At 42.4% G+C, this 14,113-nt stretch overlaps 2 protein-coding genes across 8 annotated transcripts in view; one reads left to right on the top strand and one right to left on the bottom strand.

Annotated features, from left to right (window-relative positions):
• MCM9 (minichromosome maintenance 9 homologous recombination repair factor) overlaps positions 1-14,113 on the top strand; it is a 49,764-nt gene that overhangs the window by 8,604 nt on the left and 27,047 nt on the right. For 6 of the 7 annotated variants that reach the window (XR_014546890.1, XM_083608512.1, XM_083608510.1 and 3 more), the window contains exons 4-7: positions 734-815; positions 2,198-2,398; positions 4,337-4,462; positions 6,828-6,947. Coding sequence is in view for 6 of the 7 variants with exons in the window: in XM_083608512.1 (XP_083464638.1) it covers positions 734-815; positions 2,198-2,398; positions 4,337-4,462; positions 6,828-6,947 (529 nt within the window). In the remaining variant the exon portion in view is untranslated. Of the gene's footprint in view, positions 1-733; positions 816-2,197; positions 2,399-4,336; positions 4,463-6,827; positions 6,948-13,421; positions 13,660-14,113 lie in introns of those variants that run through there. The other variant, XM_083608514.1, reaches the window with a different exon arrangement.
• On the bottom strand, positions 9,023-13,430 carry ASF1A (anti-silencing function 1A histone chaperone). Its single transcript, XM_083608704.1, has 4 exons — positions 12,990-13,430; positions 11,544-11,663; positions 9,640-9,812; positions 9,023-9,451 (listed from the first exon to the last, which is right to left on the bottom strand). The coding sequence occupies exons 1-4, from the start codon at positions 13,096-13,098 to the stop codon at positions 9,239-9,241; spliced, it is 615 nt and encodes a 204-aa protein (XP_083464830.1). The 5' UTR covers positions 13,099-13,430; the 3' UTR covers positions 9,023-9,238.

Genomic DNA, 14,113 nt, shown 5'->3' with positions numbered 1-14,113 from the left:
GTTTAGTTATTTTTTTCTCTTGATATTTTTCCAGCAGACATTGAGAGATGTGAATTAAAATGATCAGCACCTAAAATGGTTTAAGACCAAAGGCTAGTTTCATTGTCACTGATGGCTAACTTCCCACTCCATTTCATCTGAGCAGCATGCCCATTCAAATGCATTCTTTAAGTGCTTTTGTTTTAATTCAGGAAAAGTTTTGGAAACTTTGTATGCAGCATATGGAAATCCCAAGAAATGCATGAAATTGATGTACAAGAGCAAGGTGGCAATTGAGCTCCTTCCTAATTTCCTCCCCACCCCCAAATAATTGTAACAACCCAGCTGGTACCTCATCACCACATTGCCTTGTATTTATTGGTTTGACATGTCAAGTGTCCCCATGCTGTAAAAGTATTTCAAGGCCACAATCCTATGCAGATTGATTTGGGAATAAGCCCCACTGAACATCATGGATTAAATTATGACTCAACTTGCATAGGGTCAGGCTGCAAATTATTTGGAAAGGGGTCACCATAGTATTCATAACCTGTCTGAAATATAGACCAAATGAAAGCAGATTGCCTGGACACCATTGGGTAGCTAAAGAATTATTTCCCAGGGATGAGGCCACAAATGATCAACATAGGTACTCAAGTGTAATTTCTGTTGAGATATTTGTAGGATTCTAGCTCAGGATTATTTTGAACATTGTTTATCTTGAAATAAAATACATACACTTCTTGCAAACTAGGTTCAAAGGCTCTCTGTTGGAAGTATTCCTCGTTCTATGATAGTTGTCCTTGAAGATGACTTAGTTGACAGCTGCAAATCTGGTGAGTTCTGTGTCACTGCCTTTTGAAAAAATCTTCTTTAGGACTGTCCATGTTTGAAAAGGTGAAAGCAGAGTTGTTACTGTCTAATATGAAAATGTTATATGCCATGTTGTTTTGCTGGCATTGTGGTCATACAATATGAAATCTTGATACTTTAGGACAATTGTGGCTTGTCACAGGAAACTTCCATTTGAAGGGGTAGCTTATTTTCTTTTTAGCCCACTGATCTTTTAAATGTTTTTTTTAAGTCATTTTTCATTATAAATTTATTCCATACTTTAATTACATTACCATTAGATGAAATAAACATTTCTTTTATCATGTTGCAGTACTAATTGCTAGATGAAGGGTGAGGTCAAAGTTTTTTAAACCCTAAATGTAAATTTGATCTGTTTCCAGATATATTATTCTTTATATGCACAATTTAAAAATCATAATGTTTACCACTCGGTTGTTCCTTGCTTATAATTTGGTTGATTAGTGGTTGTTAGCATTAAACTTTGTTTTAGCAGGTATTGTCTTGTTTATTTATTTTTATTTGAGCTGCATTGCTTCTAAAACTTTACAAATAAAAGTTTTTAAAAGTTGCTACGTAGAAGATAATGTCATTGACATTAAGGGAAAGCTCAGTCAGTAGAGCGTGAGACTCTTAATCCCAAGGTTGTGGGGTTTGAGCCCCATGTTGGGCAACAGATTCCTGCACTGCAGGGGGTTGGAATACATTATCCTTGTGGTCCCTTACAGCTCTATGAGTCTATGATTCCAATCCATCAGAGTGCTAGCATCTAAAGTATTTAGCTGTTAAACAGATGTCTGCTCGTATTAACCAAAGTTAACTGGGAGAGAGGCAAAGAATGTGCTCTGTATGTAAATGCTAAGTTTTATTCCTGACTTTCCTATTTTAAGGGTTGGGAAAGGCTCCTGCACAAATCCTTAGAAAGCCATTTCCAGTCAGAGTATAGAGTTGAGTTGAGAGCCAGTGTGGTGTAGTGGTTAAGAGCGGTAGTCTCGTAATCTGGGGAACCGGGTTCGCGTCTCTGCTCCTCCACATGCAGCTGCTGGGTGACCTTGGGCCAGTCACACTTCTTTGAAGTCTCTCAGCCCCACTCACCTCACAGAGTGTTTGTTGTGGGGGAGGAAGGGAAAGGAGAACGTTAGCCGCTTTGAGACTCCTTAAAGGGAGTGAAAGGCGGGATATCAAATCCAAACTCCCCTTCTTCTTCTTCTTCTTCTTCTTCTTCTTCTTCTTCTTCTTCTTCTTCTTCAGAGTAAATGATGCTGAGCTAGATGGGCCAATAGTCTGAGTCAACCAAAGGAAGCTTTGTGTGTTCAGAATGCGATATGTGCAATATTGTTTTGACCGTTCTTGTTTTTGTCCTCAGGTGATGATATAACAGTTTATGGAGTAGTAATGCAGAGGTGGAAACCTTTTCACCAGGATGCACGTTGTGATGTAGAGATTGTCTTAAAGGCCAATTACATTCAAGTAAACAACGAGCAGATGTTAGGTGTTATAATTGATGAGGAGGTCCGCAAGGAATTTGAAGATTTTTGGGAAAAACATAGGGGTGATCCCTTAGCAGGTTTGTAAAAGAGAATATAATAGATTAGTGGAATGAATAAATGGTAACACACCATTATTTTTTTTTAGCGGGGGTGGGGTGGGGACATATTCACAATTAGGCCTGTTTTGTTAGGTGTGATTTCTAAGCTGCCTGCTTTTATGGAGGACAGTAGGACTTTTCTATCAGTTGGGCCATACCTAAATATGCAAAACCCACCTGCACTGTCAGTTGTTTACTCAATAAGTGCGCATTTGATTCCTGTTTGTTTCATTCTCACAGCATTTTTCCTCATCAAGATACTTTGGCATCAGGAATTTTATTGTTTCTGAGCATTAAAAGCACTAAAACACATAGTTCAAAGCTTTCTCCCAGACAATAAATTCATAGCAAATTTATTGCAGGTTCTATTATGAACTTAGTTGTACAATGGTACCTCGGTTTACAAACTTAATCCATTCCTGAAGTCCGTTCTTAAACCAAATCTGTTCTTAAACTGAGGTGCACTTTCCCTAATGAGGCCTCCCGCTGCCAATGCCCTTCTACCATTCAGCTTCTGTTTGCAGACCAAGATAAAGTTCAGAAAAGGGAACACTACTTCTGGTTTTGTGGAGTTCGTAAACCGAATATTTCATTAACAGGGCTGTTCATAAACTGAGATACCACTGTATGCACTTTTTATATAAATAACTTAAAATGACATCAGAACGTAATGGTCTGTTGTCTTGTTAGATGATGTGTTGAGCAGCATTGTACATTGTACTGTCAAAAAAGTTATAGAGTTTTCTGCTTAGTGTGCAATAAATGGTGCCTAACTGAATTTCCTAGTAACTTTCATTTTAAATGATGGAGCAGTGCTGTGACTATTCAGGTTGATGGATGGGGAAGAGACATCCTAGAGCAGGCACCCCCAAACTCGGCCCTCCAGATGTTTTGGGACTACAACTCCCATCATCCCTGGTTAGGGATGATGGGAGTTGTAGTCCCAAAACGTCTGGAGGGCCGAGTTTGGGGGTGCCTATCCTAGAGTCTGTGCAAGCGAGAAGTGGCCTTGGGGACAGACAGCCACACTACTTTATTTATTGATTCTGTTTGTGTGACCAAGAGGCAGAAGCCAGGAGCTGGCTTTTATGTGGGTAATAAATATTTACTCGAAACTAAGAGTTCTGTGTTCACTCAAATCTGCACATTGTACCACTACCTGTGCAAAGGCATTCATTTAAGTGGAGAGACCTGATCTACTCAAACCTTCCTTTGCTTGAAATTAATTATTTAATGCATGAAGGATGTTCTTGCTGATGGTAGACTTCTGTACATCTGTCAGAGCTCTCACAGCCAGAACCAGTCTGTGTTATTTCTATGACCCCTCGAGTATACCTGTGAGGAATAATAATAAAGGTGTTTCAGTAAAGCTATACATCTCATTTATTCCAATAGCACAAGGCATGGTGGAGCGCTGCCGCTCACCTGACCTCTGGACGGTTGTATCACTGCTGCTTATGGGAGGTTAGAGGAGGAGGGGCGAAGCGGCATGGAGGTTGGCATGGTGCAAATGCACTGGCAGGAGCACTGAATTAGCTCCATTCCATGCCAACCTTGCTGCCACCTTTCCCTTCCACCTCCCAGTAAGCAGCAGCAACGTGAGTGAGCAGCACTTCTCCAGTACACCATCTTCTACTGATATCTTTTCTACATGTTCTCTAAGTATCACTGCCCACTGGAAAACACTGAATCTGGGCTTTTTTCTCTTCAGCGTCATATGAGACCATTCCCACAACAAACCAATATTTACAAAAGTGCCATCTGATCATTATTATTTTTAATTCACCTGTCATAGTCTGTTACTTTAAATCAAGGAGTTCAAATGAGTAGTATCTTAGACAGTTGCTTGGGAAATGTGTGTGATCAGATATAGTTTGTTATCAGCTGAACTAATTATTTTCCCTCCCCTCTTTTCAGGGAGAAACGACATTTTAGCAAGCTTGTGCCCTCAGATTTTTGGGTTGTATCTTGTGAAGTTGGCCGTAGCCATGGTGCTTGCAGGGGGTGTGCAGAGAACAGATGCTGCGGGCACTCGGGTTAGAGGTTAGTATATATAAAACCTATCCCTCTTTTAAATACACGCAGCCCCCTATAGACCTGTCTCCTTTATCACTACACTGGCCTGAATTACTGCACCATTTGTAGTGTAAAAGAGCTGCCATCGTATGATTTTTTAATCCCTCAGTGCTTTCTTGATAAAGTAGTCCTATGAAAGACACTCATGTAAGTTGTCATGTCCCTAAAAACTCTAGAAAGCAACTGTATGTTGTACACTTTGAGGAACAATACCAACAGTCACAAAGACAGCTTTAAATTTGCTGTACTACTTCACAGGACTGGGTCACTTTGTCACAACATTGTTGTGATGCTTTTTGTGGTACTTTAAAAATATTTTTTGATGACTTTGATTAGTTAAATTTAACTAATCCAACAGCAAGTTAATAACATTAAAATAAAGATTCAACCAGATTTTGGAGAGGAAAGAGCAAAATCTCACAAAAGCCTTGTTCACACATCATGCTGAACTGGGGTCGGCAACGTTTTTTGAGGCTGGGCCGGTCCACTCCCTGGCAGACCTCTCGGTGGGCCAGAGTGTGCATGCCCGCGTCTGTGTACACGCTATTTCTGGCGCACTTCTGGGATGGAGGAGTGCCCATGCACATGCGCATACACCATTTCTGGCACTCTTCTGACCCGGAAGTTGGTCCTCACAGTGAGGGGGAAAATGGTGCCGCGGAAAAGAAAGCATGGAATCCCCAGGCCGATCCACAGAACGGCTGTGGACCAGTTCCAGGAAGCTCATGGGCCGGAAGCAGCCCATGGGCCTTAGGTTGCTGACCTCTGTGCTAAACCATAGTTAACTATGGTTAAAGGTGAATGTGCTGGGTGCATTAGGCTAAAATTGCGGGTACCTTGCTCTTCCACCCCTTCTGTTGTTGCATGTTGCATCTAAACTCAGACTCGTTTTGTTGCTCTCAAAATAAACCATGAGCTACAACCAAGGTTTGTTTGTGGCTTACCACTCATGGTGGTTTAGGGAGAAACAAATCATGAGTCTGGGTTTGGACATGATGCTTAGTGAAACCATGGCTTTGCTGCCGACAACACAGAAGTAGTAGCAAAGCAGCTGCAATTTTAGCCCTATGCACCAGCATGCTTTGTGTTCATCTTTAAACAATAGTTAACCGTGGTTTGAAGTGACATGGGAGCAAGGCCAGTATGTTTTGCCAGCCTGTAACTTCAAATAATTTTATTCCAGTCTTTTCTTTCCATACTTGCCTGTTATTTTTTCTTAGATCTGTTACTGTAGAATTTTCAGCAAACTGCTTTTCCCTGTGTGGAGGGGCAGAAGTGCTGTGTGCTGGGCAGTAAATGTCACCACTTGCGTAGGTGGATATAATCCTAAGAGGTTTTTGAATGGGTACATATATGCCATAGGTCACCAGAGCAAAATTTAAATGCCACCTTCAAAGCATTAATGTCATTTCTGTAGAGGGCTATTAAGTACAATTTTCCTGCAGTAAACATTATCTAAACTATAGTGAAATATTCTTGAGCAAAGGCCATTTTTGTCAGATCATTCCCTCCCCATTTAGAAATGCCAAGTTACCACATGATGAGCTTGCATACTATCGAAAGGATGGGAAAACCCCACTAATGCTTAATCATAATCCTACTACTAATGTTTGTTAAGACATTAAATATTTTACATTTTCCTCCTGAGATCATATGAGATGAATTGAGGTGAATGATCATTTTTGTAGCTAAGCAAAAATAAAATAAAAGCATAATTGTAATTAGGACAGAAAATATGGAAATTGGTGTCTAAGACGTTTCCATAAACCTTTCAGCACATGATCCTTTCTTAGCAAAGTTGGGGGTTACATTTTAAAAAAATATGTATTATTATAGTTATATCCCACTCTTTCCTACAAGGAACTCAGGGTGGTGCACTTTCATTTTATTTTGCCAGTACCTGTGAGGTTGGTTAGGCTGAGATCCTGCAACTAGCCCAAGGTAACCTAGTGATCTTCATGGCTAAGTGGTAATCTGAATCCTGGTATCCAGGGTTCAGTATCAGGGTTGGACTATGCAGGTAGTATTCAATACATGTGGGCATGTCTGGTTCAGGGGTCAGAGCAGGTGGAGCACACAGGGCAGGTGGGTGAGATCCTTCTGTGTTTTGAGTACATACATTCAAGTACATATGATAAAACTGCCACTTTGTGGCTATCTTTTCATGGAAAGCAGGATAAATGTAAGGCTTTTTATTTTAAAGATTGGAAATTGGCTGGCATGATGGCATCATATTTCTGCTGTTTCATTATTTCTCTGGCCTTGCACCGAATAATTACTTTAATCTAAAATGCTGCTTTAGCAAACACTTGTGCGTTTGTTTCCCTGCAAGGTGAATCACATCTTTTATTGGTTGGAGACCCTGGAACAGGGAAGTCTCAGTTTCTGAAATACGCAGTAAAGATTACTCCGCGTTCTGTACTTACAGCAGGAATTGGATCCACAAGCGCAGGTAAAATGAGACATCCAAATGCACATTCAACTGCGGTTGGAATTTTTGTTTATATTGGGGGAGGAGGCAGTTGACAATTACCTTCTGAAAGTATCTACATCTTTAGGTTGTAATGAAGGGGTGGATTTTTTTTATTATTCACATGCAATATAACTCTTGGTAATAGTGCATTGAGGAAAAAGCACTCTGTAGAAAACAGGACTTGTGCTTTGAGTTCTACCTCAAGATGTTGATGTATCTATACATGACAAAACATAATCTTTTTATTCCCAGAAGGCTCAATAGAACATGTGCTTTGCACACAGAATGCCCTAACTTTAATCTGCAAGCTCTTAATTTTAAAGGACTCTTCAGAATGTAAGAGTAGTTCTGCTAGATCAGACTGAGGGTCCATTCAGTCCAGCATTCTGTTTCCACAGTGGGCAAATAGCTATGGTTAAGTTCACAAGCAGGACATGAGATCAGGTTTCTTCCAGTTTCCAATCTGCTGGTACTCAACCTTACTGCCACATAGCCTTTATCCTCAATTTTTAATCCAGTCCCTTTTAAGCCATCGAGCTTGGGGACCTTATTTTCACACCCTGTTGTAGCAAACCCCAGAGTTTATATTTTACAATACTTTTGTCTGTCCCGTACCTCCTGAAGTTCAACTGCATTGGATGAACCCGGGGTGTCTATCTGGTATTATGTCATGGAGCAGGGCTAGGAGGCCATTGCCAGTTGGGCAGAACTGGAATAAATGTCATCTGTCACAGTGAACCTTTTCTAATATTTCAGCCCAGTTGTGCTTTCTCTTTGGGAGGACCTAAGAAGAATATGGGACACGAGTGGCGCTGTGGGTTAAACCACAGAGCCTAGGGCTTGCCGATCAGGTTGGCAGACAGGGTGAGCTCCCATTGCTCGGTCTCTGCTCCTGCCAACCTAGCAGTTCGAAAGCATGAAGTGCAAGTAGATAAATAGGTACTGCTCCGGCAGGAAGGTAAACAGCATTTCCGTGCGCTGTTCTGGTTTGCCAGAAGCAGCTTAGTCATGCTGGCCACCTGACCCGGAAGCTGTATGCCGGCTCCCTTGGCCAGTAAAGCGAGATGAGCGCTGCAACCCCAGAGTCGTCTGCGACTGGACCTAATGATCAGGAGTCCCTTTACCTTTTTAAGAAGAATACACTTTTAGCTCCCAATGAGACACTTAAGATCTTGTTTGGCCTAGGAACTCAGTTCCCCTTCCTTCCCACACTATATAGCATCAAAGATAAAATAATCACGCTGTGTGCATATAGAGGCTTCCTGATGCTGTCCCAGGCACCTTCAGTTTCTGTTGCTTTAAATTCTATTTATCATGTTTCATGCAATGGGCCAGTGTGTGGTTGGTCTACAAAGCGTAAGACCCTGTCTCAGACCAAGTAAGTATGTGGCTGGCAGGCTGATAAATCTTCTAAGCCACAACTTACACATAATCACTTGCAAGCCTGATTGCTTGATGAGGACTACTGTAATGCGCGTGACTATGATTTTGGTGCGGTGGAGGATTTGAGTTTAGTGTCCATGATCCAAGAGCACATGCATCTAGGCCAGCACAAATGTTTTAATCCTGCATTTCTTTCTGTGGTAACACTGTATGGCATGCCACGAACAGCGTATGTGAGGGGGGGGGGACCCTCACAGTACACACACAATAGTATTCCACACAAACGTTTTGATGCTGGACTAAATTGTGTTGTTAAAAGTCATATGTGCCTTGAAAACGCAGTTGCGGTTTATGCTATGCTTCCTGCTTTCCAAACAGAGGCTGTTTAGAATAGTCTTGCATATATACTGAACAAGTTGTATTTAACTTCTTCAGCTCAGCTGGTTAGAGCGTGGTGCTGACAACGCCAAGGTTGCAGGTTCAATCCCCGTAAGGGACAGTTGCATATTCCTGCATTTCAGGACTAGATGATCCTCAGGGTACTTTCCAACTATTCTATGAGATATCTAACTTCCTGTATTTCTCTCAACCCCCACCCAGCCTGCAGGGGAGAAAAAAACAAATAAATGTTTTAATAACATACTTAGTGTGGACTGAGCAAACCCTCAGAATTACTTAAAAATAATTTTTATTTATACATCCACTCAAATACTTTTTCCTTATAAACTTTCTACAGAATGTGGGGATTTTAAAACAAATTCTTCACATGTTGAATATGCAATTCCCGGGAAATCGTTTCTGGTGATGGTGTGTGTGTGTGTGTATGTGTGTCTCTGTGCTGTCTGTCTACATCCTAACACATACATAGCGCTGAAAGGTAAGTCGGGTCACATGCAGTCCATATGAGATTCTAACATAACATTTAGTGAATTTTCTGATGTTGACCATCCTTTTGAAGCAGAAGGCAGTGCATCTGTAGAAAGGAGTGACTGAAGGTTTGGGTTGCTGCTCTCTGCATCTGTCAGTTTTTCAGTGTTGTCCTCCCAGTTAATGTGGAATCTTGTGACCCTGGGGTTAGATGCCAAAATATTCCTCTGGAGCTGCAAAACAAGGACATTCACATCAACATTTTGGAGTTGCATCAGATACTATTGACTTCTGAAGCAGTCTTAGAACAAATTCAGGACAAAGCTCTTTTTAAAATTTGACTTGCTGATTTATTTCTTAGCATTTTAATTCTATGTAACAATAGTATTTTAATAGATAAGCAAAGCACAATAACTCCTACCTTAGAAAAATCTGGCTTTACTGGAGGATTTTCTCTCAATTCTGATTCAGTATATTCATTGTTCACATAATAGCCAACTCTAATAAATTCTTGACCTCTGTAGGTGCAGGTGATTAACACAACTGTGACTCCTACAGCATCTGCATCAGGAATTAGTCCTGGATTAGGAGCATCTGCCTGCAGCAAAAAACAAAACACAAGATTGACCAAAGCTCCCACTTTTTTTGTTTGTTAAGGAACCATTATGCTCACAAGATAAAGAGATTTGGCACAGTACTTACTGATGCCAATTGAACTAAGAAGCACAAAAGTTCTAATCTTCAAAGACATATACTTCAGGTTTTCATTCAAGGACCATCCTGTAATTGTTTCAGCTCCTTGATATAGATTAGTTATATTCCAAGCTCATTTTATTTTTTGTGAGGTCTTTTAACTTGTTACTCGATATTTTTGTTGGTGGACTTCCTTTAGTAAAACAAACCAGGTTGTACCCAATCTGCCTTAATTTTTTACCCAAAAGAGCAAGCATCACAGCTTTTAGCTGTGTAGATTAACCCAGCTATTTACATAAACACACACACACCTCCTCTGTACATAATGTTAAGCCATGGTTCATTTGAATATCTGAACCCTGCCCAGCAGACTAATCATTTTTTTCCTGGCAACAAACCATTATGTGAAGCCAGTTTGTTGTCAGGGTACAAATCACAGCTTGTTCTAACTATGGTTTGTCATGTTTGAACCTAGCAGCCTTACCTAACCATGGTCTGCTTAGTAGCTCCAGACTAGACACACACCAAGCTACAGAGGCACAAGGCAAGAGCCACTGGGTAACAAACCAAACTTTGGAGAAATAAAACATTGGCTTGTTGAACACATCATGGTTAAAACCAGCTACATACAAATGCAACTACGTGACTGTGTAATAATCCCCTTGCAGAGAGATGCACAGAACTAAAGTGTATAAGCTTAGCAAGTGCAATCTGCGCGGCAATTGCAAGTCACACAGTGTTCAGTGGCCTCTAAATGCACTTGTTTCCCCCTTTCCTGAAGAACACTCCGCCCTAAAAGCATTGTGTGCTCTTAATATTTCTGTGCAGATTTTTGGCCCCACAGAGGTCCCAATGAGGCCTACAAATTTTATGTATGCATCTATATTGCCGCCAATTAAGGAGGTGACCAGAAGCAACATATAACCATTAACTCATGGGTTCAGATAATGTTAAAAGTTGTCTACAAAAATGACATTCCTTTACAGCCCTCTTGATGATTTGGAGACTGGGTTAGATGGGCCCCCTAAGGTTGTAAATTCCAGAGCCCAGGCACATTTACAAAGAAGTCAGTATCCTGCATACCCACCACTTGCATGTCAGAAAGCAGGAGGCCACACAGCCTCCCCTGAAAAGTTTGGTGATCTCTAACTCATACTCAGTGTGAGCAGTTGCAAGTCTGATGGCCAAAATATTACCTACGATTGCATGTACATAGCTTATGTTACTGTAGTCATGAAAAATGCATGAAAAATCGTTCCTCTAAAACACTAAAAAAAGAAAAACTACTGAAATTAAATTTATTACCCTATATACAGTATTTCCCTCCCTTCTATTCCCAGAACAGATTTTTCTGTAGCAACTCTCTCTCTTCTAGAGCAAAGCCAACTTACTGTTTATGATAAATAGCTCACACGCTTGGATATGTATGTCCCCATGTTCTTGGTTAAAAATCAGTACCCAAAGAAAGAGCTGTCCAGCCTTGGGTTAAACATTAGATTTGCTACCCTTTTAAAGCAAAGGGCAGTGCTGAACTTCAGTCACCTGTAATTTGTGACTGCTTGTCGCAAAAGTAGCCATCTGAACATAAACACACACAATGCTTTAGAATTTCCTAAATGTTTAAAAGCAGACTTGCCTGAAATACAAACATGTGTCTTCCTGCAGGAACAGGGCCCACCAAAACTGAATCTAGAACTTGATCGTACTCCTCGCTTTCTGCGGAGCCCACATAGATAATTTTCCATTCCAAATCTACATTAGAAGAAGAAAAATCTTTTAGTACTTTTGCTTTACCTAAAATAAAACACACAAAAATCATTGTAGCCTCTTAACATTAGTAAAGCCAGTTGACATTAACTTGATGATGTTTACATTTATTTGAAAGCAAATACTGAAAACCAGCAGGGCTGGCTGAAAATAATTAGTATTTACATCCAAGGAAATGTTTTACAATACTGAAAAATTGTTTTGAAGAGGTTTGTTGATACTAGCACTTTTAAGTGTTGTTCTAGACAACTGTAGCATTCTGCTCAATTACTGCATGACTTCGTAATATTTAGTAGTTGAGGCTGTAGTCCTAACCTGTTACTTGGGAGTAAACCCTGCTGAATTCAACGGGACTTCACTAGACAGTAGGTTAGGATAGCAAGTTCTGGAGGAGTCTTTAAGTATTCTTCCTGCCCGCCTAGGGCAAATACGTTTTTGAAGGGTGGCGGCAAAAGTTGCTAGCTACCTCTAGTAGGGAAAGTGTTGCTGACCTCACTACCCCGGAAGGGGCAAGGGTGGAGGTCCGAAGAGAGGCTTATTAGGCTATCCAGACGAAAAACAAAACACCCACTACAAACCTCCAGGGCGTTCCCCAAAGCGAACTTCCGTCTGAAAGGGGTGTCACAATTAAAAAGTTATGCAAACGTAAAGTAGTACCAGAAGTGCTTTTCAGGCCATTTAACACTTTTTTAAAAAAGGCATCGTTAAAATTCTGGTTTGTTTTTTCTCCTAAAGCGTTTTAAACATGTCACACACACCCTTCGTGTGAGCACTAAAAGCGGATGAGTGGAAACCACTTAACTTGCAGGTGTTCTCAGCGCGGGCCCCCCCCCCCGCTCATCTGTAGCACCCCTGTGGTTCCTTTGCACTGGGTAGTTGAGCCTCTCCCGGCTCGCCTCCCCCCACCAAAACCCGAAGCGTGCGAGGTGTTTCCGTTGAGCCCTCCTTCTCTCGCGTACGCGCCCCGCCGCCCCCTCCAACACACACCAGCAGCAGCACAATGCTGGCAACATGGCTGCTCCCAGCGCTCAAACAAGTTCCTTGCAACTTAAAGGCTTCCCTTCCTGGCGAGCGGAAGACCGGAGGAGCTGGGCGCACCGGGCGGGCGCTGCCGGGTTGGGTGGGGGAGAAGGAGGCGACGGCGGCTGCAAAGCCCACCGTCCTTCCGTCATGCCAGATGCAGAGGTGGAGGAGGAGGAGGAGAGGGAGCAGCAGCGAGGCCTTTGCAAACTTTAAGCCTGGGAAGGGAAATAGCCCGAAAGGGCTTGGCCAGCGCCGAGGGGGCGAAAAATCCACCCCGGGCAAACTCACCTTCGGACAGGTCCTCGATGCACTCGAACGTGATCTCGAACTGGAAAGGGTTGTAGAAAGGAGAAGGGTTGTCCAGCACCACGACGTTGTTCACCTGAACCTTTGCCATATTTCGGGGAGGGGGGGGAGGGGAGACCCGCAAACAATAGTCGCGGCGTGTTACCGCAGCCCGAGAAAAGTCCAGGGGGCTCCCCTTTTGCAGGACGCGAACCCCAGCGCCGGCAAGCGAGCACGTTGAGAGTTAGGAAACTTTGAGGTTTGGGTTGGTTTAAAAAAAAAAAAAAGCACCACCCAAAAACTCGCCCTTCTCCGTCTTCCCCTTTCTTGTTTTCCTCTCTCTCTTTTTTAATGTTGCACCGAGAGCACTCCACACTGTTTTGCAGCTTTCCTGTTACACTAAACTACAGCCCATTCTGCTCTGTTAACTGGCAGGGCTGGCGCGGATTGGCTGCACGCTGAGCTATGGCCCTCCTCCTGCAGCCGAGGCTTCCCCGAAAGAGCAAGATGGGCTCCCGTAGCCCGAGTGGAGTGGGAAGCTTTAGCTGGCGCTCCACCTGCTGGACCAGAGGAGGGTGAAAGGGCTGGAGAGCGAAAGCGAGCGAGGCTCCTGAGAGAAGTGAACTAGCAAGAAGAGGGGCCTTGGCGTAATTGAAGCGAAGTGAAAAGAAAAGGGGAAAAAAACACTGCCCATGTTGATTGCTCTCCCCCCCCCCAAAAAAAAAGAATAAATGGTGGGCTTTATTTTAAACTAATGATTGCATGTATGTGCTTGTAGGATGCCTCCATACCTCTCAGTATTCTGTGGGATGGATTTGTGCAGTTAAGGTGAATTAAAGCACACACTCGGCCTAGTGCAACAAATCCTCTTTTAAAAAGAAACAGACCTTTTTTTTGCGATTTTGAAAGTGAGGAGTGCATTGAAAAGTATGGAATAAAAGAGTGGTGATCTGCAAAGTGCATAAACACACCACAAGCCCCCCCCCCCATGGAGGGGCTGAGCCAGCTCAAGATCTGCTGGACTACTACCCCAGCTAACGTGTGGAACAAGACCATTAATGTAGGGACTACGCCACTCCATCGGTCCATCACTGCCTGGCCAGGGTTTAGGTTGCTCTCCAAAATAG

Source organism: Podarcis filfolensis (assembly GCF_964270895.1).
Source record: "Podarcis filfolensis genome assembly, chromosome: 3".
NCBI classification, from domain to species: Eukaryota; Metazoa; Chordata; class Lepidosauria; order Squamata; family Lacertidae; genus Podarcis; species Podarcis filfolensis.
The sequence above is the reverse complement of the archived record's forward strand: the minus strand, read 5'-3'. Positions and strand labels throughout refer to the sequence as shown.